Raw genomic sequence first — 25,114 nt, forward strand, 5'->3', positions numbered from 1 at the left:
TAAGTGACATTTCTTTCCCACAATTCACTTAACAAATGGAAACAAATAAAACAATAGAAGGAAAAGAATAAAAGAAAAGAGGATGAAACTGCTACTCAAACGCCATGGAAACAACAAGCCTCAACAAATTACAACTTAACACCATTCACAATCTTCTACCTTACAAAATAAGAAACCTAACAATATTTATGGATTGCTCTTCCGTATATTGCCGCTAACAATAATGAATTGAAGTGGAATCGAATGAACTAAAATATAGTAGCACGTACCAAATTAATGAATTATACGTACTAAAAATCTATTGAATTAGGTTAATTCATACCAAAACTACATACGACTGGCGACGCTGTGCACATATACATCTATGCTCGCCTCAGCACCGCGCACACTAGTTTAATAACCATAGTTGTGAATTCATTCCATGCATTATAAACACATTATAGTCCTAAGATTTATATGGTGAAAATGAGAGCAAATCTTATGGTTGGCTGAGAACACAACTTTTTTGCAAGAAGAAAAAGTTCGAAATTACATAACAAGCATAAAATTTTAATATTTCCAGAATAAGAGCCGAAATTGCAAGACTTCATAAACGAGGGACCAGAAACTAAATTTAGCATTAATGTACAGATTTTAACGACCACCTTCTTCTTCATATAAATATTTTGAATTAACTCTGCCGCGCCTGCTTCATCGCCGAAGATAGCCCTATCCTCAAAGGAATTGTTACGGGTGAAAACAGTGCGACGAATTTATTATTTCGACGATTTCGATCAGAAATACCATTTATTTGAGGTATGTATTAGTGTTTTATGGGAAAAAAATCTAGGGCTTGTTCATGCTTATCTATGCCATTAAAACTTTAGTTCGCTTCGATGTCGAGATGTGCTTGTTTTAGCAATTTAGTACCTCGAAAATACAAAGCTAGATGATTGGACTCGCCGTATTGATTTTGGGATTAGGTTAAATTTAAATCTATTTGTTCACCTGAGACCTTCTTTATCTCTCTAATTCCTCATTATTCTAAAAAATTCCGGCGAAACTCACCGATCTACCACTACTAGCTCCGCCTCAGCCAACTATTCTTCCTTTAATGAAGAGATGTTGTTGCTAATATGTTGTTTGTGGTGAAACTTTCAACAGTTTTGCTTGGGTGATTGGGTCTGAGTTTTTTTGATAAGTTTATGGTAATTGCTACCCAGCAAGCAGGTCAAGGGAATGCTCTTTTGGGCATATATATGTTTTAGATTTACATGCTCCTAATTTGAAAGTTCTATGGTTTATTGAATGATTGTTTTACCCGTGATAGGTGGTAAGGTTTCAATGGCGGACTTAGAGAAATTGCTCCTTGAGGCAGCAGGAAGAACAAATACTCCTGGGAGGAACCGACATTCGTCTCCACCATCAAGGCGGAGGCGGAAAGGCTCATATTCTGATGACGGAAGTGACTCAAAAAATGATGATTCTGATGGTGATCATGCTTATTCGAGTAGAAAGCCATCGGGTTCACAGGTGCCTCTAAAGAAGAGGTTGGAAGCTGTTGATAGGGATGATGACCGTAGTAGTCAAGGTGATGAGGAAGATGATTATGATCGTGATCGCGACAGTGACAATGATTCAGTTGGGAGTGATTTATACAAGGATGAAGATGATAGGGAAAAACTATCAAAGCTTACAGAGCTTGAACGGGAAATGATACTAGAAGCCCGTGCAACCAAGAGAAGCGATCGAGATTTGACTGAGAAGCTGAAAAAAAGGAAAGGCCAAGACAGAAAAGGAAGCCCCCCTAAAGCGCCTACACGCAGCATGCGCTCAAAGGCTGAAAGGGCAGGTGCATTGGATGAATTGGTCAAACGAAGAAGAGAATCAGTTAAAGGATCTGGCAGCCGTTACTCACCTGTGAAGAGAAGATCTTTAGCTGCTGCGACCTTGAGTAGCCCTAGCAGGAGTGAGAGTGGATCTCGCTCTGATGAGGGAGATTCAACAGGTGATGGTGGATTGGATGATAGTGACGATGACAAGATTTCATCGGAGTCAAAGGTGCCAACATTTGAAGACATCAGGGGAATCACAATTCGCAGGTCAAAACTAGAAAAGTGGTTCATGGAGCCCTTCTTTGATGAACTGATTGTTGGATGTTTCGTGCGTGTTGGAATTGGAAAGTCAAGGACTGGTCCTATCTACAGGCTTTGTGTTGTTCGGAATGTTGATGCTACAGACCCTGATAAACAGTATAAGTTTGACAATAAGACAACACACAAGTACTTGAATTTGGTTTGGGGTAACGAGAGCTCTGCTGCTAGGTGGCAGATGGCAATGGTTTCCGATTCTCCTCCTCAAAAAGAGGAGTTTGAGCAGTGGGTTAGGGAGGTTGAGCGCAGTGGTGGTCACATGCCTACAAAACAGGACGTTTTGGATAAGAAGGACGCTATCCAGAAAACAAATTCATTCATTTACTCTGCAGCCACTGTAAAGCAGATGTTGCAGGAGAAAAAATCAGCCACTTGGAGGCCACTAAATGTTGCAGCGGAGAAAGATCGACTCAGGAGATCTTTGGAAGTAGCCAAGGAGAACGATGATGAGATAGAGGTGGATAGGATAAAGGCGAGGCTAAAAGAATTGGAGGCAAGTCGCCAGGTCCAAGTGAAAGATTCAAAGGCAATTAAGCTGGCAGAAATGAACAGGAAGAACAGGGTGGAGAATTTCAAAAATGCATCTGGGCTGAAGTCAATTAGCAGTGGCTTGAGAGCTGGAGAGGCTGGATATGATCCCTTTTCCAGAAGATGGACTAGATCAAGGAATTATTATGTGGCAAACAGCAATGGAGGGGAAGCTGCTGGTGTGCCAAATGATGATGTGGTTGCTAATATGCGTAGTGATAATGGAGTGGGAGTAGGTGGTCCAGCAATTGCTGAGATGGGAATGGAAGCTACTGCTGCGGCCCTCGAAGCAGCAGCTGATGCTGGCAAGTTAGTTGATACAAGTGCTCCAGTTGATCAAGGGACTGAATCGTACGTGCTACATAACTTTGAATTGCCCATATCTCTAAGCGTGCTTCAGAAATTTGGTGGCCATCAGGGAGCCCAAGCTGGATATATGGCTAGAAAACAGATGATCGAAGCTACTCTGGGGGTTAGTGTGCCTGATAATGATGGGAGGAGACACGCACTCACCTTGACGGTCAGCGACTATAAGAGACGGAGGGGTCTGCTCTGAATCTGCGGTTTAGCTCCTTGTTGTCTGTTTTGCCCCTCTCTCTCGGGTCGTACTCGCTCTTGAACTGGTTATTTCATCATACTGTTGGGTAGAAATGAAACCTATAAACTTTGTTTTCCTAATTTAAGACGCTCAGAAGCTGTTTTCGGTACCCTTCCTTGCCCTGCGCTAGCTTAGGTAAATTGTTGTTCTCTTGTTACTTGTTCCCTACTATTCATTTTAGGGTAGGCTATTGATAATTTGATATGTGCTCAGCGGCTTTCTGTTCGGACATTTTAAGCCAAATTTTGACCATGATATAAGTTATCAGGTTAGACTGCATTATTATGAGACTGTTTCTTAGATGAAAAGCAGATTGTTAGCGCCACAAATTTACATAGATTGTAAGGAGACATGGTTGCTCAATATACCTTCATTCCTTTTACTTTGCCTTTTTCCTACCAGTGCAAAGCTTCTTGCTGATTAATCATATGGTTGTCATTCATGTATGAAGAATTGTCAACTGGACTGAGCTAGTCTATGCTTGTGTGTGCCCACCACAAGGTAGGCTTGAGTCTCGACCACCTGGCCAAGCTTGTGATATTATCGAACTCGGCCTGTCCTAGGTGTTTGATCTAGTATAGGCTTGAGTGAGCCCACCACAGGGTAGGCTCGAGTCTAGTGTGTGTCTTGTTTGGCTCGACCTAGAACCATCCATGGATTTGGTCATCTGAGTATTATTAGCAAGCTTGGTTGGGCTGGGTTGAGGTTAGCCAATGAAAGTTGTAATTTTCTCTTAAAGTTTAATCTTTTCCATTTTTATTTGCATTTATAGCCATACTAAACAAGCCAATGGCTCTCTTTGTTAACTATGTGAAAATGAGATTTTAAGTGAGACATTGAGCCTACTGCTATTAATGTATTTATGAGTTGATATATTTTTATTCTCATTTTAAAAAGATTTTACAGTGGATCATCTCCTACTAAACAAATAGCATTGAATGATAAAATTAAGAGTATGTAGTAGTAATTAGCTACTCATTTCTTAAGTTTATAAATTGCAGGTTTTTAATAGAGAGGTCTAGGACTCTAGAATCCAATTTCAGCACTCCTTCCTTTCCCCACATAAAACTATGGATAATTTTGGTTTGTTTCCCAGACTTCCAGTATTTTTAGAATTAAATTAATCCAGTTTTTGTCCGGCTTAACAATAAAATCTTTTGGATTCGTGCACTGAAATGTCATACTACTATGATTCAAATAAGACCGATATAAATAAGACCACTATTTTTGTCGACCAATTAGCTGGCAAAATGTTTTATTGATTTATTTTACGTGGTTGGCAATTCGTCGCTAACGAAAACAAAAACATTTGATTATACAGTAGTGTTATTGCACGAAGGTCACTAAAATAACAGAAATTAGGCAGGGTGTCCATTCAATCCAAGAATCTCTTCTTCAAATAGAGACACCCCTGGTTTGTCAATGACTATTAGTACGATAAAATTATTGCTTCTCCTTCCATTTCAATATTAGTAATACCGATGCATTTAAGAATTTGTATGATTCCCGCACGTTGAATTGTTAGTAGTAATAATCAGTAAATCATCAATATGATAAGGTAGGACTAGGATATCCATCCAAAAATAACACATAACGTAGATTTATAGCGATTAATTCCTAATACGAATGGATATTCAAATCGTGATCTTAATTCCTACTTCCAACGCTTCTAGTAACTTATATCATTCCATTCGACTCATCGATCAAACTAGAGATTCCATCACAACACAAATCCTTGTTTATTTTGATGATCATTGAAGATCAAAAATACGATTCCACGAAATTTGATAGAATAGAAGAGAAACAGGAAGGTGTGAAGAAGGAATTCAATATTCGACTAGAATTGCATGATGCCTATTCCCATCGCCATCACCGAATTAAATATATAGAGTAGGCGCAATAAACACAAACAGCTTCTTCTCTGGAAAATTCTGTCTTCAATAAGTCCACACATATTGATACTACGTCGCATGAAAAGTGAAAACTAATGAAATGATTCTTGATTAGAGAGATGGACAATATTCCTACTATCATGTCTCAGCTCCTTCTGATTTGGCAAAGAGGCAAGATATCATTCTGTGCTTGTCTCTCTCTCCTTTTCCTCTGCCCCTTAGCCTACAACGGCGCCGCCATATTCTGCATCAGCTTCCCTTTCCCGGGGAAAACTCCGCCCGAGCCGGCCAGTTTTTTGCCGGAATATGTTCCCGTTGTCCCTTCAACCGAAAACTTCACCACCGTTTTGCCTCTCCTGCAAAGTAATAATCAAAACATGGTGGTTTCGACGAAACGGCCTGCGTTGCATCGCCCGAAAATAAGGAAATTCGACGACAATGTCGCCAAGATTCTCCGGTACGAAGCTGTGAAGAAGCGGTTTGAATTGAAAGTGATCAAGTTTTTCAAACGGAATTCGTGTAAGTTTCGCTTCTTCATGACTTGGATCTCCTCGGTCGAGTCTTTCGGGGATAGGGAGCTGCTGTGTGTTGAAAGCGTGTTCAAAACACACCCCAACGGCTGCTTGATCATCGCGTCGACCTCGTTGGATTCGCGGCAAGGGAGGTTGATTTTGAGGCCCTTTTCAGACATGGGATTCAAGGTTGCTGCAATGACACCAGACTTCAGTTATCTGCTGAGGAGCACTGCAGCAGCCGCGTGGTACAACCGGCTGAAGCGTGGGGATGTGAATCCGGGAGAGATCTCTCTAGGCCAGAATTTGTCAAATTTGCTGAGAATAGGCCTTCTGTATAGGTTTGGTGGGATTTATCTTGACACGGATGTGTTGGTGTTGAAGAGTTTTGGGGAGCTGAGGAATGTGATTGGAGCTCAGAGTATTGATCTTGCTACGGGCAACTGGAGCAGGCTGAACAACGCGGTGATGGTCTTCGACAAGGGGCATCCTGTGGTGCGTGAGTTCATGGAGGAGTTCGCGCGCACGTTTGATGGGAACAGATGGGGCCACAATGGGCCTTACTTGGTGTCGAGAGTGGTTGCGAGGGTGAGTGGGAGGCCCGGGTTCGATCTCACTGTGTTGCCACCCTTGGCGTTCTATCCCGTGCGTTGGAACAGGATTGGTGGCCTTTTTGAAGGGCCAAAGAGTTTGAGGCATTCGAAGTGGATGGCTGCGAAGCTCAGGCAGATTCGGAGCGAGAGCTTTGCTGTTCATCTCTGGAATAAACAGAGCAGGCAGTTTGAGGTTGAGAAAGGAAGCATCATTCAAGACTTGATGTTCAGTTCCAGAGTTGTCACAAATTCTTCTGTCTTTGAATGAATATATATTTCTTGTCTTTTCACCAATTCATCATGTTTATGAATAATTGTTCTGTTTTTACAAGTTTTTAGATCAAATGTAGCTACTGGTTCTTATTTTATGTGTATGTACAGTTCCTGCAGATGAATACAAAACAAAACTACCACAGAGAAAACATGCATTGCATCACAGTTGAATGGCGGGACAACTGGCTTTGTAGTTTGTACCATGTGAAAGTGAGGAGTGATGGTAGGTTAGTCATGCAAGTTCTTGCACACAGACTCAGTTGGAACATCAAATGAGCATTCTTTTGTTCAGAAAAATCTCTTGAAAGAGTGGTTAAGTAATTGAAATATGATGATTCAGACAAAAATTGGCGGTTATTAGACTTTAAATACATAAAGAAAATGACAAAATCTTATATATATGAGCCAACATTCACTTTACTTGGTTTTGCATAAAGCAAATTTGGTTTTGTTATCACTCTCTTTGAATAAGATGCTGCACATCTTGGAGCTCTACTTCACCATCTTCCCAATAACTGTCGTTTTGGAAGAGCAACTCGATCTGCTCGAGCGATTTGCCCTTCGTTTCTGGGACGTACTTGTAGACAAACGCAACAGAAAGAGCTGAAATCGCTGCAAACACCAAAAATGTGCCTCCAACTGTTATAGCATGGTTGACTGAGAGGAATGACATTGCAATGATGCCGCTGCTCACTCTGCTCCCCACGGAGCCAATGGCGGATGCCTGAGCCCGGAGCTTCAAGGGGAAGATCTCCGATGACACGACCCAACATATAGGGCCAATCCCAACAGAGAAGAAAGCAACATTCCCACACACACACAAAATAGCCAGAGAAATCCCAAACATGCTGTTGCCCATAGTCGAGAGCGTTAGGCCTAACGTGAACAAACAAACAGTCATCCCGATGGTGCTCACGTAGAGCAGTGGCTTCCTACCAGCTTTGTCGATGAGAAGTATCGCGATCAAGATGAATATCGTCTTTGTGAAGCCAACAGCAACAGTTGCAGCCAGAAGCTGAGTGTTTCCTCGAATCCCAGCATGCTTGAAGATGGTGGGGCTGTAGTATACCGTTGCATCAATCCCCGTCATCTGCTGGAACATCTGAATCCCACAGCCGGTGATCAGCATCCGCCTGACCCCCGGTGTAGGATTCAGCATCTCACGCCACACAGCCTTATCCTCGGACCTGTCCTTGATCATGAACCTTGCAGCTTCCTGTATCTCAGCCAGCTTCCCCTCAACTTCACCAGCATTCTCGTTCGTCCTAAACAGCACGCTCCGTGCCTCATCAATCCGGTTCTGCATGACCAGCCACCTCGGTGACTCAGGGATGACAAACAACGCGCCACCAATGAAGATAGAAGGGAGAATCCCCACAGCAAGCATGATCCTCCAGTTTATATGTGCAGGTAGTCCAGAAAAGGCATAGTTCGAGATGTAGCCAAGGAGGATGCCTAGATTGATGAAGATTTCGGGGAAGGAAGTGAGGGATCCTCTGGAGACAGTAGGGGCTATTTCAGCAATGTAAACAGGTGTGATCATGACTCCAAACCCCATCCCTATTCCTGCTAGGAGCCTCCCCATGATCAACACTGTGAAAGACGAAGCAAGAGCCATGATGCCGGCACCCAATTGGAACACCATGGCTGCAAACGCGATCGTCCATTTTCGCCCAATAGCATCCGAGGTTTTCCCCCCTGCTAGACTCCCTAGCAGAGATATGATGCTTAGGATTCCAACAAACACTTCTTCTTCAACTTCACTAATCTTTAAATCCTCTTGAATGAACAAAATGGCTCCACTCATTACCCCCACATCTGCAAATTCCCAACTATCCTACTTAGATTTCATCACAAAGTATGAAAAAATATGCAGATAAACTCAATTTACAAAATGGAGCAAAAAGTTGAGATGATGAATTATGATTGATGGTTAAAAAAGAAGCAATGCACCAACCGTAGCCAAGAAGCACAGAATTGAGAGAGGCGAAGATGGAGCACGCCATGACATAGTTGCTGCTGCTCCTATTCCTGATAATCCCATTTTCTTCAAATGGATATGATACACAAACATCCTCGTCCTGACTCACATCCGAATTCATGCTTCTGTACTTTCTCAAAGCCCCCCTCCCATTTTCTTGGAGACTCATATCTCCCTCTATTTTTATGGAATGGGGGGGAGAAAAATTTAATCTTTTTCTATTTCTATAATTTCGGGTTCATTGTTAGATGAACATCAACATCCGATGAAAAACGAAGGAGCAACGAATATAGGGAAGTGGTGGCAAAATTAAATCTCTGTCTGAATAATAACGATAAAAATATGAGTCAATATTTTGACTTTGCAATGAATGTTGTTATTGCAGATGAATAGCCATGTCTTGTTTGGTAAATCTGTCCTGAAAGAGAAAATGAAATAGAGAACTGGATGACGGAGATAAATGTGCATTAAATTCTCATCAAAATTATGAACCCCTCCAATATTTTTGAAAATTAGATAGAAATTTATGAAGTTTAAAATTGTTATTTAATTACTTTTTGATAAAAAATTTGGGTCAACCAAGTATAATATAATATTCATATTTTTTAATCAAATGTTATTGTTTTCTTTTTACAATCCACATATTTTTCTCTATAGAAATCTAAATATTTTATTAAATATATCTAGATAATTAGTGATCCATTATCTAGATAATTCTATTATAAAGTATATAGATATTCTATTATAAATATTACTCCCTCCGTTCCTAAAAGTTTGTCCCATTTTTCTATTTCCGTCTGTCCTACAAAACTTGTCCCCTTTCACTTTTTACCATTTTTTCTTTGTAGTGGATCTCATATTTCACTAACCCATTCCTACTCACATTTTATTATAAAACTAATATATCAAAGAACCTTCCACTAACTTTTTCAACTCATTTTTCATTACATGTCTTAAAGCCTATGCCGGATCAAAGTTCTACAATATTTGGGAATGGAGGGATTAAATATTTCTAATGCAAAAATCAAATTTATTTTCTTTTATTCTAACAAAAGACATGCATTCCAAATATGTATAAACATATTATATGTGAAATTAATTAGGTTGCAACAAAAAAAAAAGGTTGCATGGCAAAGTCGTGCGCAAAGTTAGAAGGGAGCAAGAGAGCTGGCGGTCGCCGATCGCAGGAAGGAAATCAGCTTTCTGCATCTGAAAGAATATGAGAAGAACACGAAGGACGCAAAAAAAAAGGTGGAGTTGATATCAAGAAAGCAAATTGCTATCTGGATAAGAATCAAGGCACATGGGGAAATACTAATTTAGCTAAAAATATGTTATTTCATCTTCATGGCTCTAACATGTAACACTATATTAAGGAAGAAATAGTATGAGTTTTGAATAGAAAACAGAGATCTCAGAAGAATTGCACATCGACATCAAATTGATTGCATCAAGTAAAAATTCAGTAGAACACCAAATTTGTACTTCTATGTGTCACACTATGAGATGACAAGATTTTAAAAAATTTGTTGCTAATTCGTGTTGTTCTATATTCTGGCTCCATAGGCGAAATGATTCAACCTTGTATGCATACAATTCATACCTCTGTCGTCCTGGTCGCAACAACAACCCAAAAATTCACCGTGATCAACATCATTGAAATCGAGCTTCGCGCGACTGGCCCATACATGGTAACAAGTCTTGGATACAATCGCCGATTGAGCTGCATCACGTTAAGTCAACGAGGACTGCAAGACTTCATTTGGCAGATTATCCGCCATTGAAGTAGCAGAGCTCAAGAATCAAAGATATATTACTACAAAATGATGATTCTGATAGGAATAGAAAAAAAAGGAAAGATAAATATGATTCTGATAGGAATAGGAAAAAAATGAAAAGAGAAAATGAAATAGAGAACACTATGGACGCAAGATAAATTTAATAATTTAGTCTACGACAATTTTTTCAAGATTCAAAATAATGAACTTTGGTGTGTCCAATAATTTTGATAATTACTTATAAAATTTATAAAGTTTGAATTTGTTATCAAATATTCAATAATAAAAAAATTGGGTCATATAATATTTATATTTTTTAATCAAATGTGATTGTTTCGAAAATCACATTTTGGACCCGAAAATTACAAATTAAGACATACTTTTTACTATTATGCCCTTGAGGCTAATAAGGGTGTAAATGTATTTTTGTCAGTTTGTTGTCAACGTCGAACCCTTTTGTAGATCTTTTTATTAGTTTTATCTCTATGTTCTTCGTGGCAGATAATGATCCATTTTTTACCATTTGGCCCTTAAGACCACTAAGGGCATTGTTTTCATTTGTTCAATTCCAATATTGACAAAGATACCGCCATAAGTGGGTGGAGATTATAGAAACGGAGGAGGGATATGCTTCCTTTTATTCAATCCCAACACAACCGGAACCGGTGATTCACGGTTCAACATTTTCATGAACCTGTACCGGTCTGGCAGGGTCCTAGGCGGTTCAGGTTCCGGTGCTGGTTCAAAACCGTCGGTTTTCGCACCTTGTTCGAGCTCCTCTTGAGGACATTATCAAACGAGACTCACCTCGTGCACATTTCAACATAATAGCAATCCTAGCATCGCTAGATATTAATCATCACTATCCAATAAAGTTGCCGCCATCACGATCGATTGCTCACTTTCTTTATCTTTATCGCCACCAAGAGAGAATGATATATAAACACTAATTTTGAAGCTGTATGATTTATCCAAAATGGTTGAAACTCCCCAAAGCTTCATTTTTGCTCCATGCTTGATCTAATTCTTTTCTACCCAACCCAACCTCGCTTCGCCATGGTACGGCACCGCCCAACCCCCACTAGCTCCGTTGCTGCCAGTTCCAAGTCAAGAATCCTTTCTGGAAGATCCTTCATAATCTTAATCTATGCTTGATTCCACGAACGGGTGACCTCCTATGAATTAAGCAAACAACTCTACTTTTAAGGAGCCGAAGAATTTGATATTCCAACCTTCTATCTTCTTTGGAACACATGCATCAAAAAGAGCTTGACCAATTAATCTATCTCTGCCCGTTGAACCAATTAATCTGCAAAAGAATTTGGGTACTTACAACAAAGTGACAAACTGACAAAAAAATCACAAAATCAAAACAGAAATATGTTTACACTTTAATATTTATATTTGTGATTTGTATTTTTGACCCAAAATGTGGAAAAATCACAAAATCAAAACAGAATGGTAAAAAGCTTGTCTTAATTTGTGATTTGTATTTTTGACCCAAAATGTGGTTTTGGAAACGATTACTCAATTTATTTTCTTTTATTCTAACAATAAAGACATGCATTGTACGAGTTTTGTAGTACTCCATCCGTTTCCCATTAGGAGTCACGCTTCCGTTTCTGCACTTGTTTTATAAAAATAATACTGGAAAGTTGGTTTTCAGCTAATAGGGTTCTTCCTAACTTTTTGTTTTTGTTTTTAGATCAAAATGTATGACTTTCGTGCTTTTGTATATTTTTTTTTCTCGTAGAATTCTGATTAAAGTAATATTCCACCTGATCACAATTTAAAGATTTATTTCAACCATAATTTAAATATTTAATTTGTTATTTTGAGATGCCCATGATTTAAGCAATCATTTATTTTTGCCACTATTCGTATACGGACCCATATTATACTATTATTCATATTCCATTATAAAATTAATAGTACTACTAAAAATTGGAATTATAGTTCATTAACTTTTTCTATTCACTTTACAAATCAAACAAAATTTCTAAAATTTGTACTGAGTTAAAATAGCTCTTTAAATAATAGACAGAGGGAGCACTACTAATTTAGCATATGTTATCATCTCCATGGCTCTAACATGTTACACTATGTTAAAAATGAAATACTTCCTCCGTCCGTGAAGTATTGTCCAGTTTTGTCATTTCGGTCCTTCCACGAAATGTTTTTCACTTTGCTTTTTTACCATTTTTGGTAAATGGACCCTTCTTTCAACTAATTGAATTACACTCATATTTCTGTTATAAAAACAATATATAAATGTGACACCTACATTCCACTAATTTTTTTCTACTCACTTTTTTTTTTCACATTTCTTAAAATTCGTGCCAAATCTAACTTACACAATATTTTGTAGAGGAACGGAGTAGAATTTTGACTCAAAAGATAGTTCTAATTTTTGCTTACTTTGACCAAAGATTGAGAAGAATTGCAAGTCAGGCAAAAATTTACAAGGACACTTATTTTGGAATAATAAGTAGTACTCCCTCCATTTCATAGTAATAGAGTCATTTTGCCATTTTAGTACGTTCCATAGTAATAGAGTCATTTCTCTTCTTATTAAATGTCAATACATTTTTCCGCACCTACTTTACTTTCTGTTACTTTATTCTTTCTTCATCTCTCTACCTTTTTCATTTTCCATATTACTTAACTCACCTAATACAACTTTTTTAATTTTCGTGCCGAAAAGAAACGCTTTCATTATTATAAAACAGATGGAGTACAATATAAGATCCAACAAATAATATATTAAACACAAATGAACATCAAAAAATTCCATAAAACAATCACTAATCCACATACCCAATGAATCAAGCTCATGAATTTATTCATAGCCAAGTTCCAAGAATATGATCACGTGCAACAATTTTTAAATCAAAATTAAAAATAAAACAGAAAATTACTTATAAAAATGGTTGAATTGCTTGGCCCAATAAGATGTCCACTAACATGGAGTAGGCCCATTTGTAGCCCAAGTAAACATTTCACAGAAATTGAAAAATGCCCAACAGTTATCTGAAACGGTCGACGGAAAATCACAGAGATTTGAAGCCGCTTCCGATTCCGACAAATTAAATCTAGATACGAAAGGGGGATTAAATTAGGGTTGATTCAGATTTTGCAAAGTTCAAAATGCCGGTGGAAGTTGCGAACGGTGTCGCAGAATCTCTGACGGTGCACAAAGGCGATCTCAAATCACAGAACCCTAACGCCGCCGCGAAGAAGTCACGGGAAACCGAGAGGCGCAGGAGGAGGCGGAAGCAGAAGAAGAACAAACACAGCGTCGCTAACGGAGATGAAAGCGACACTGACGGCGTAGCGCATGACAGTTCTAAAGAGAACTCCGATCCTCTAAAGGTACTCAAGTTTATCGAGCGGTGTGTTTAGAAGGGCTCGAGTTAGGGGAAATGATGGTTAGCTGGTGTAGAAATGGAGAGTGTTCGTCGGTTTGGTTTTACATCTGCATAGTTTAGGTTTTGGTATGCTGAAGCTATATGAATGGAACTGTTTGGACCGTTGAATCCTATATAATGTGCTACTGTTTTGAAAAAATCACTTGATGCTGTTGCAAATGCTAAGCGAATGATGCATATAGTAATGACTAATGAATGATTCATACTCGTGCAAAGTGAGAAAAAAGTTGTAGTTCATAGCTTGTTTCCGTAGGATCTCAAAGTAAAGACCGGGTGTCCTAGATATGGAATATGTGGAAGCTGGCCAGTTCGTGACTAGTGGTTCACGCGGCTTTATTTATATAACTTTGGAATGTGCAACTGTTACTAGTAATGGAAGTGTTTCTTCAACTTGTTGCACTTTAGTATCTTCTCCATTATTTGCCCTCACTTGAGCAATTCTATTGCCATAGAGCATTTTTAGTTTCAATGTGTTAGTATTGGATGGTTGACAATTATATGAATTAAGTAGCGGCAGGGTTTCTGATATTAGCATTGTAGCGGATTCTTAGCTCATTAAAATAGACCTAACCTCCGTTTCCTCGTTCTTGTGTAATCATCAGGATTTGGAACTAGTAGAAGTTGAATATGTACCAGAAAAAGCTGAATTGGATGGCGTTGATGATGAATTCAGGAAGATTTTTCAGAAATTTAATTTCTTGGACAATGCGATTGCGGAGGTAAGAATATGGTTCATTTGATATCAAATTTTGTTCCTTTGTTATGTTGCCCCTTTCTTGTTGCTAATTTGTTTTTGTTGGAGCATATGCCTGATCTGTACTTCCATTCTTGTTTCTTCAGGAGAATGATAAAATTGATGAGACTGCCCCTGATACAACGTTAAAGAAAAAGGCAGACTCAGATTCAGAAGAAGAAGAACAGGATACTCAGCAAAAAGAAAAGGGAATCTCTAATAAAAAGAAAAAGGTTCTCCTCTAAGAGACATGGTTTTGGTGTTTGATCTTATCCATCACAGCAACCTTATAATGCTTATGTAATCTTGTTCTCTTGCAGCTTCAACGCCGAATGAAGATTGCTGAATTGAAGCAGATTTGTACAAGACCGGATGTTGTTGAGGTCGAAACTGAATTTTTTAAATGTATTTTGTTAAACTGTTTTGATCTTGCTTCCACCTATTTCTTCCTTCATACCAGCCTTGACATGCTCGTTTTATGATGCAAGCTTTGATATGCTAGTTTTATGAGAGTTGTTACGTGTTGATAATGAACTTATAACTATGCTCTGTAGTCTGAAAATATCATTATTTCTGCATCACGTCTATGACACCAGCTTGTTGTTGAAGTGGAACTGCTACTTAGTACTTACTGTGAACTTTACCCAACATTGTTGCTAATTCAAATGATGATGGAGAACTACTTTTGTCGTTGTCTATTTTTTCATACATCAACTCTTTAAATGCATGATCATAGGCTGTCTTATATAAAGTTAATAAGGATTATGTCACATTATGCCCCACCTTTCCCAATTCAAGACCAGTATTATTATGTTGGCATTATGTATCACACAGTCCTTCATGTCTGTCGATGCAACATATATGATATTCTTGTTAAGAGGGTTTATTTCGGTCGGTCTTAATGGATTTTCTCAAATTCCCCTTGCCTGAGAATAACTGAGCCATCTCAGGAGAAGTTACTCACCTGATAGTTTTGAACAAAGAGGGAAGTTCTTAAAGGATTGGTGCATTCCTGCTTTTTCTAGGATTAGATTATGTGTTAGGGTGCTGAACAACAACTGCTTTTGAGTCCACTTTGGAATATTTGAAGTCGTAACAACTGCACAACAACTAGTAATTCAAACACTTACTTTTCTTTCATTCTAGGTATGGGATGCAACTTCATCAGATCCAAAACTGTTGGTGTATTTAAAGTCGTACCGAAACACTGTTGCAGTGCCACGACACTGGTGCCAGAAAAGGAAGTTTTTACAGGTGAATCGTTATATCTGAGTTGCATGGTGGGATAAGTATGCCTTTCTTTACTAATAAGTAATGAGTACTGCTTTCATTGTTAGATGTCATGTAACATATTTATCAGAGGCATTATGGCTGGTTCAATTAATTAATGGGGGTTAGGGGAGACTGTGATGGGCGATAAGCCAATGAAATTTGTCTTATATGTATATACCATTCTTGCAGGGGAGCTGCAGTGGAACTTGTGGAGCCTTGGCATGTAGGTGTTTGCAGGGGAAACCTTGTATGAAATATGTTTATCATACTGGCTAGCTTGGGTTGGGTGTTGGCCATACCATAACCCTTCCTAATGTGCCCTTAAAAAACAACCTTATCAGAAATAAAATTTAAATTCTGGATATCACTATGCTAGGAATTTACTGGGGATTCTTTTTTGGTTTTATTTGTATCAACTAGTTCACAACTTCTTTGATGACTGCTTTTCAGGGAAAGAGAGGTATTGAAAAGCAGCCTTTTCAACTTCCTGATTTCATTGCTGCCACAGGAATTGAGAAAATTAGACAAGTGAGACTTGTTTCCCTTCTGTTCTTATGCATATCATCCTCGTTAATATCTTTAATTGTGCAACTCTTATGACATATTTAAATGATTAATGATGATTTTGTATGATTCTTATCTAATCTCCACTGCATCATATTTGACAGGCTTACATTGAAAAGGAGGATAGCAAGAAGTTAAAACAAAAGCAACGCGAGAGAATGCAGCCTAAAATGGGAAAGATGGACATTGATTATCAGGTATTTAAGTATCCTAAGTTTTTGTTCCTACATATCTGGTTCTAATTGCACATATTGGAGGGTGTATCATGTATGGATTGTTTCATTTGCTAGATTTTCTTTTTATGGCTTTGCATCACCTTTCTTGACAGTCAACTTCCTGTTTAAACGTGTGTAGGTTCTTCATGATGCCTTCTTCAAACATCAGACTAAGCCGAAATTAACATATCACGGTGACTTGTATTATGAGGGGAAGGAATTTGAGGTATGATACCTTGAGTGTCATCGATGACTCTCCCTCATAGATTTGTATATGTTTTTTTATGAACTAGTATGGGCGCCCCCTCTATGGAGATGTTTTCGGCTTTGTGCACCAAGATCAGCCCAATTATGAGGTAAAGTTACATAGTACTCCACATTATAACTGTTTTCATGAAATGCTTCCCACTTTATAAGGGATGCATTTTATTATAAATTTACCTCCATGTCATTTATACCCACTGATTTTCAGGAAGAACCTATTGATAAGAGTAAGCACTGGGGTGACTTGGAGGAGGAGGAGGAAGAGGAAGAAGAGGAAGAGGAAGAGGAAGAAGAAGAGGAGGAACAGATGGCAGAAGAGGAACTTGAAGATGGCATTCAGTCTGTTGACAGCCTTTCAAGGTTAAAGACATGCTATGCTCTTTTACGTTGATATTTTTGATAGTACTATACACTAGGGACTGGTGTATATATCTTTGTGAGTTGCTCTAACTGATTATCTGGTGGATGGTTACAGCACTCCTACTGGCGTTGAAACCCCTGACGTTATTGATCTTCGGAAACAGCAGAGGAAGGAACCTGATAGGCCTCTCTACCAAGTAATTATTTTTTTCTTTTTTTTTTCTTTATGGAATTGTTACCATTTTTTATTTCAACGTTTCTAGTTGTATTAACTTGTTCTTTTGTTTTGTGTGAAGGTGCTTGAAGAAAAAGAAGAGAAGATTGCACCAGGAACGCTGCTTGCACCTGGCCACACGTATGTCAACATCACAAACTTCACATTTTAGATATTTTGTTCCATTCTGAATTCTAATTTTTTGTTTTCAATTATGTTTGATACAGGTATGTCATTAACACTGGAACACAGGACAAAACTGGTGCAAAGAGGGTAAGTAGTTTTCATCTTGTCCTATACATATAAAGGACATGTATGTACATATTGAAATTGAAGTTTAACTTTTTATGAATCTTGAAGTCATTTTATGTATCTTTCTTGTGGTTGGCTGGTGAGGTATACTATTGTATCATGTTAGCTTGACATAGAGAAGGAACATTTCAGATGTTATTTGGATTAAACACTAAATTGAATTTATTGTGTCAATATGACTTCCCTTCTCACATCTCTTTTACATTCTTCATCATGTCAGGTTGATTTGCTAAAAGGTCAGAAATCAGATAAGGTGGATGTCACACTAGCACCAGAGGAGTTGGATGGGATGGAGAACGTTTTACAAGCCAAGTACGTAGCAGACATTTATATTTTTTCCCTTTTTATCGCATGTAAGATAACCTCTACTCCTGTACTGCCTCGTCTTTCCTAGGTATGAGGAAGCCAGAGAAGAAGAGAAGTTGCGTACACAGAAGGAGGATTTCAGTGATATGGTCGCTGAGGTACACACAGTGAATGATGCCATTATTAATAAGTTCAGTTATTGTGTAATGTTAAGGAAGATGTGACATTTTTTGAGATTGTTGCAGAATGCGAACAAGCGGAAGCGAAAGATGCAGGAGAAGGAGAAACAATCAAAGAAGAAGGATTTCAAGTTTTAATTGCTGCAACTTTGTTGCTGGAGATTCCGTGGACAGGTTTGAATGTAGTTGTTGGGGTACGTATGCTTAGGACGTGCTACGGGTTCAACTGTTGTCCTCACCTGACCAGGGCCACATTTTTGGCTCTGTTCCTACTGTATCAATTTTGCTTCAACATCTGTGACTCTGTTATAAGATGAAAAATGCCTGATCTCTCTCTCTCTCACACACACACACACACCTGTTTAAGTTTCATAGTTGCTCGTGAAGGTTGAAGAAGCCCAGTGCAGATTACTATGTTGATATTTTGGCAATGATGGATTGATTGATTGACTGCATACATGCTAATGGCCGGCAGCATGTCTCTTGCTCTGTTGAAATATGTTTATAATAATTTATTAATAAGACCAGTAGTAAATCAGTAATATTGTATAGTAGAATATCAAATTTAACCTAGTAATCATATCTATAAGAAACCAGTCGAAATATTTTTTTCAGAAGCATATATGCCATGTAAATGATATTGTATGTTTTTTCTTTTTTGTGGTGTATATTATCCTAAAAAATTTACTAGTACTAGGTTAGTAATAAGTGAGACATAACGGAACGGGGTGAAATTATACTATAATACACTTTGGTTGTGTTCTTTCTTGTTCGTGGTGTATATTATCCTAAAAAATTTACTAGTACTAGGTTAGTAATAAGTGAGACATAACTGAACGGGGTGAAATTATACTAGTAATACACCTTGGTTGTGTTTGATTCCCTATATAAAATATACTCCCTCTGTCCCATGTTATTTGCACTGTTGCTTTTCAGCTCGTCACAAATTCCTTACACTATTTATAGTTTAAGTTAAGAGCTCTTTTATTAAGTGATGTCTCATTATACTTAAAATTCTAATTAAATTTAACATGGGATGGAGGGAGTACCAAGATATAATTTAGGATTAAGTTGTGAGACTAATTTAGTTGGAGGGGGTTGGCTATGACTAATTATTTCACGACTGTCCATGTAAGATTAACTTGTGAGATTCAATCTAGTAAACATTTAATCTTGAGATACAATCTTGCATATCGAACAACAAAGGGGTGTATGGGTTTAGGTATAGAATTATATTCCAAATTTTCTTTCATACTTTATTTTTTATTTATTTTTTCCCTAAATCCTCACTTAAACCATGTGGAGATTACCGCTTATAAGTTGTAGAGATGTTTTTGTACTCGTAAAATTTTGAAAAAAAGGAGGATGTATTGATAATTTGATATGCTTAATTTTGGAAAGTAAATTATTTGCCAAGTTATTCTTGAGAGCAAATAAGCCTCTAACAAATTCATAAATTATTTTAAGGTGCTGACGAATACCCTTTACATCTATCAGAAGAAATAGTATATCATCTTTTTGATGGGATGCATGTGGCGGTGGACCTATATATGGAGAAGGAAATTTTATATTTGGATTTAGTATCAAGAAGGTAGTTTCCCATCTCTAATAAATGGGCTAATTATTTGTTATATATGTATAAGTCAATTCATTAAGTCCAATCATAGTTTCTTTAAAATGTTAAGGGGAAAGAAACAATAGGTCCATCTAATGTTCAGTAAGATCCAGCTTCTGATTAAGTGGTGCTACATTGATTAACATTTTTGTTTCATTGAACGATGATGGACATAATTGTATGGTAACTTTTGCTTTATACTTGTAATTTTACCAAAAACGGAAACTATAATTTTGATGATCATCAGCCATCATCATGCTCCTAAATTTAGCATGACTCACAATTTCATATGATTGTGGGTGGAAAATATTAGAAGAGTAATTCACAAAAGGCCGAAAGTAGGGTGATATGAGCTTGATCTTAGGCTGATGTCGCCTTGTCTCTTCAAGCCCATTTTCATTGCATATATATCTCATTTTTTTCATTTCTGTCTTTTCATCACAATTTACATGGAGTACTTGATTTAAATTACTCTTTCTCTCTATACATTTTGTAATGTTATTTTGCACTACATAGCATGTTGTGGTCCATTTTGTTGGATAGTTTTTCTTTATGATTGTGGTCACATGGCATGTGTGGTCTCTTCCATTGATTTTTAGGTTAGCATTAGACGCACACCTCATCTTTAATGGTGGGTACAATGGATGAAAGGATTTACTTTCTTGGTCCCCTTAGAATAGTCATTTTTCTTTCTAGCTTGCATAAACAATTGAACTTGTGATTCAAAATTTCAGTTAATCTTTCGCCATAGGTAGTGAGTAGATATAGTTGGGAATCTGCGGAAGGTTAATGCAATTTATAGCCCGCGTTTAATACCTCAGTTGTAAACATAGTCCATAGGTATTGAATCCCTACCCCCCACAATTGAAAGCCTCTCATTTGTTTTGAGGATGAATATAAATAAAAGAATAATTAGAGTATAATTAAGTGTATTTGGTTCACAATTTCACAGAGAGAGAAGTTAAGGAGTTACAATTAAAAGTCAAAGAATAATTAGAGTATAATTAAGTGTATTGGTTCACAATTTCACAGAGATAGAAGTTAAGGGGTTGCAATTAAAAGTCATTAGACTTCATTTATTACTCACTAATTAGAGTATAATTAAGTGTATTTGGTTCACAATTTCACAGAGAGAGAAGTTAAGGAGTTACAATTAAAAGTCAAAGAATAATTAGAGTATAATTAAGTGTATTGGTTCACAATTTCACAGAGATAGAAGTTAAGGGGTTGCAATTAAAAGTCATTAGACTTCATTTATTACTCACTCCGTTCCAGGTTCTAGGTTAATAGAGTCATTATTTTATTTTAGAAAGTTTAAAATAATTGAATCATTTCTATTTTTGGTAAAAAGTGGTAACTTTTTATTTTACTTTATCATCTCTCCATCTCTCTTATTTTATTCACCATTCATTTAACACATTATTCTTAAATTTCGTGCCGAAAAGAAATGCTTCTATTAATACGGAACGAAGGGAGTACTATGAAATTGGAGGTGTAGAATTGAAATTGAAGCCTTCAATTTCAAATCGAATCTTTGGTATCACAAAAATATTTGGATTCAGAATTGAATAGCAATTCTAAATCTTTCAATTCCAAAATTTGAATTTCATATTAGATAGCTTCACTATAGTCTATATATCCACAACACATGAACACTTCATACACACACTACACACATTTCACACTACACACACTTCAATCACTCCACGCACTTCACACACTACACACAGTACATACACCACACACATTGTATTCACTATACACATTTCACACACTACATGCACTTTACACACTACAAACACTTCACACACTACACATATTTTACACACTTCACACATTACACACATTTCAAGCATCCATTTTTGGTTTTTTTTTTTTTACTTTTTAATTTATTTTTCAATCCGGACCGAATCAAAAAACTGAAATTTGTCAAAGTTTAAACTGCTCGGACCAAAAAACTGAAAAACTGAATCAAATTTGAAATTTCAGTTTGTGAATAGTGTGTGTGTGTGCAGTGTGTGTATTTTTTGTAAAATTTGTGTAGTATGTGTATTTTGTGAGTAATGTGTGTGTAGTGTGTGTGTGAAGACAAACAATCCCACATTGGAGAATGAATAAGGATTGCAAGCATATAAATTTTTGGGGAGTACCCCAAGAGCAAAACCGTGAGGGCTTTGCCAAAAGCGGACAATATCATACTAATGTGGAGTTTGGGTATGGGCCACCGATACCCAACAGTGTGCAGTGTGTGTCTTTTGTGTAGTGTGTGGAATGCATGTATTTTTTGTGTAGTGTGTGTATTTTGTTTATTTTGTTTATAATTTGTATGTATTGCGTGTAGTGTGTGTGTATTGCGTGTAGTGTTTGTCTTTTGTGTAGTGTGTGAAATGCATGTATTTTGTGTATAATGTGTGTAGTGTATGTATTTTGTGTATAATGTGTATGTAACGTGTGTAGTGTGTGTAAAGTGTGTAGTGTGTGAACTGTGTGTATTTTGTGAGTATGTGTGTATAATATGTGTATTTTGTGCAAAGTGTGTGTGAGTGTGTATTTTGCGTATATGTCTGTGCATAAATTCTTCAAATTCAATTTCATCTCAATTATTCATTTTACCAAACGTAAAATTTGGAATTGAATTCTAATTCAATTCCTCCCAATTCAATTTTATGGGATTCCAATTCCAATTGCAATTCAATTCTAATTTATTGTACCAAATGGAGCTTTAATTAATAGAGGGATTGAGTAGAAATTTGTCTTTAATTTATTTATACTAATCTATAGTAGTATCCACTAAAATATTTATTCGATCAACATAAGTTAAACTATGTTTAGAATTATAAAAGAAGATTACTTAGATTAGAACCTAGCACAAAGTTATCAAATATATAATGTTATTATGTATTACCAGTACTTAAAAGTGTAATTTTTGGAGGTTACAATACAACATAAACACATAGTGCACTTTAAGATTAGATCTTATACCCATATATATATGCATTCAAATATACGTAATCTTTGCTCATATACAGGAAAAGCTCAAATTTTGTACCAACAAAAATATACTCCTTGAAATTAACCGTGGTGGAATATGACCCCAAAAATAAAGTCATAATCCCCTCCCAAAAATACAAGAGAAAAAAATGCGACTCCTAATTCTATCTTTACTGATGTAAAATCAAGTTGATGGATGCCCACCCAACAATGGAATATATGTTTGTGATATTATTTATACACACGCGCATTAGTATTAAACAATTAATTCGATGCAAACTTGCTAGCTGTACAATTACACGTGCAGTCATAAAATCCTAATTGTAACAACTCCAATTTTTTAGTACATACATAAATAAATAAAAAGATCTACATACAATGAACAGTTGATAATTAATTAAAAAAGTTCCTCCGAATTATGAAAACACGTGGTTGACTCAACTTAATACGTCTTTGCGACATTGATTTGAACAGTTCGGTAATCATGATTTAGTAAATTAAGAATAGATTTAATTAGGAGAATAAGAGTACGTAGGGTTTTCTCATCATTCTTAATAATTAAGGTTTAAGTTTAGTATAAGTCCCTATCCATCCATTCCAACCATTATCCCAATCAGTCCCTAGTCATGTAAATTAACTATTCTGTGCTAAATTAACCCTTAATGTGAATTTTATCATCATTTTATTTTCAGTGAGATACACATTGTACAATATGGGTTCAAATTACCGAAATTGCAAATTACATTCATCAAAATTAAAATAAAATCTGTCAATCGCAACAAAGAAATAGACCATACAAACAATTTATAGATAATAGTACGAAAAACACAAAGTTAAATTGTGGATATTTAACTAAGTGTATAAAAAACAATATTTTGTATACTGTATTTATATGCAATATTTATGCTAACTTAAATATTTTTAGTTTTTATTGGGAATATGTACTACAGAGTTTTTAATTGAAATATTTCTCTTGATTTTGTTGTCTTATTTTCAGTTTTATTTATGTAATTTAGATTCGAGTAATATAATTATATAACTGTGATTAATAGTATTTCTTATTAATGTAGCAATCTATGTTTTTGTAAGGTTATACTTATAGAAAATATATTACTATGTCTGTCTGAAAAAATAGTCATTTTATAAAATTAGTAAAATAAGAGAGATAAAGAAAAGAATGATTAAAATATTATTGTGAAAAATATGCTTTACTATTATAAATATTATTTTTGGTGAACAATCCAAAATAAAAAAAGAACAAGATCATTTTTTTTGGACGGATGTATAGAATTAAATATAATAAATTCTAGGATGTATAGAATTAAATATAATAAATTCTAAAATAATTTAAAGAGATGCAGTGTATGAACAAATGTTTTTTTCATGTAATATTGCTCAATATAATGCCGTTTCAACCAGATAAATTTTAAAGTTTAATTACAATATGTAATTATATGGCAAGTCACATCGACGCCTAGAACCAGAAATGGACCCATAAGATATTTTGTAGTATCTCGATAGTTCTTGATTTAATCGATATTGTCCATATTATTCATGATATTTTAAGAACATGGCGATAGTCCAATTATATATCCCGAGGTGTTCAAAACTAAAACAAATTACATGTTATAACAAATTAATCGTATACCTTGTGCAATGTTTGATGTCGTGATAATGAATGGTTGATTATAGTTTATTTTGTATATCCAATTTTCATCTTTTTTTTAGAAAATGTCTTACACTCACAATTTTACTCCACATTGCAGTTCCAAGTAAAATTTGATTTATATTCCGTATTGCAGCGCAGAAACGACAACGGATAGAGGAATTATATTCTTAAATGAATTATATGTGGATGGTTTTTTTCCACCTAAATATAGTATGATCTACTTTATTAAGAATTTAATCTGGATAGGTGATTCTTATATTTTATTATTATAGTCATGATTACTGTTTATAAATACAAGCTTTTATATATCATGTCCGCATGCAAGCACAAGTATATTAGGGAATATTAATTAAATCCAAATAATTTATGTGAGTGCTCTCTCCGTCCATCACTAAGAGTCTCATTTCTTTTTTATATGAATATTAAAAAATATTAAGAAAAGTGGATGGAAGAAACTAAGCTAATAAAATGTGATCTCACATGTATATATTAGTTTTAAATAATATGTGATTTGAATATAATACGAGACCTCTTATCATTTATAATAATAATGAGCCGACATCTCTATTCACATACAGATAAATGAAAAAATAGGACTCCTACTCACGGACCGAGAAAGTACCATTTATCTATCTAGTACTCCACATGAAATGTTAGCTCATTTAACGACCAAGTAAAAGAAACTCATCTTATGTCAATAAATAA

At 36.2% G+C, this 25,114-nt stretch overlaps 3 protein-coding genes and 1 pseudogene across 3 annotated transcripts; 3 read left to right on the forward strand and 1 right to left on the reverse strand.

Annotated features, from left to right (window-relative positions):
• The first annotated feature begins 680 nt into the window (after positions 1 to 680).
• Positions 681 to 3,640, forward strand: LOC125190418 (protein RTF1 homolog). Its single transcript, XM_048087731.1, has 2 exons — positions 681 to 795; positions 1,310 to 3,640. The coding sequence occupies exon 2, from the start codon at positions 1,324 to 1,326 to the stop codon at positions 3,214 to 3,216; it is 1,893 nt and encodes a 630-aa protein (XP_047943688.1). The 5' UTR covers positions 681 to 795; positions 1,310 to 1,323; the 3' UTR covers positions 3,217 to 3,640.
• Positions 3,641 to 5,194: 1,554 nt separating this feature from the next.
• On the forward strand, positions 5,195 to 6,623 carry LOC125190956 (lactosylceramide 4-alpha-galactosyltransferase-like). The gene has a single exon (XM_048088388.1). The coding sequence runs from the start codon at positions 5,270 to 5,272 to the stop codon at positions 6,521 to 6,523; it is 1,254 nt and encodes a 417-aa protein (XP_047944345.1). The 5' UTR covers positions 5,195 to 5,269; the 3' UTR covers positions 6,524 to 6,623.
• Positions 6,624 to 6,939: 316 nt separating this feature from the next.
• LOC125186122 (probable polyol transporter 4) lies at positions 6,940 to 8,811 on the reverse strand. Its single transcript, XM_048082449.1, has 2 exons — positions 8,486 to 8,811; positions 6,940 to 8,346 (listed from the first exon to the last, which is right to left on the reverse strand). Exons 1-2 carry the CDS (start codon positions 8,676 to 8,678, stop codon positions 6,983 to 6,985), a joined length of 1,557 nt encoding a protein of 518 aa, XP_047938406.1. The 5' UTR covers positions 8,679 to 8,811; the 3' UTR covers positions 6,940 to 6,982.
• A 4,510-nt stretch (positions 8,812 to 13,321) lies between these two features.
• Positions 13,322 to 18,464, forward strand: LOC125190001 (annotated as a pseudogene).
• Positions 18,465 to 25,114: the final 6,650 nt, after the last annotated feature.

This window comes from Salvia hispanica, chromosome 5 (genome assembly GCF_023119035.1).
Source record: "Salvia hispanica cultivar TCC Black 2014 chromosome 5, UniMelb_Shisp_WGS_1.0, whole genome shotgun sequence".
In the NCBI taxonomy this organism is placed as follows: domain Eukaryota; kingdom Viridiplantae; phylum Streptophyta; class Magnoliopsida; order Lamiales; family Lamiaceae; genus Salvia; species Salvia hispanica.

Coding starts and splice junctions, on each gene's coding strand:
- LOC125190956 (XM_048088388.1), top strand. CDS start 5,270: ATGGACAATATTCCTACTATCATGTCTCAGCTCCTTCTGATTTGGCAA.
- LOC125190418 (XM_048087731.1), top strand. CDS start 1,324: ATGGCGGACTTAGAGAAATTGCTCCTTGAGGCAGCAGGAAGAACAAAT.
- LOC125186122 (XM_048082449.1), bottom strand. CDS start 8,678: ATGAGTCTCCAAGAAAATGGGAGGGGGGCTTTGAGAAAGTACAGAAGC. Junction 8,347..8,485: donor TTCTGTGCTTCTTGGCTACG/GTTGGTGCATTG, acceptor GGGAATTTGCAG/ATGTGGGGGTAATGAGTGGA.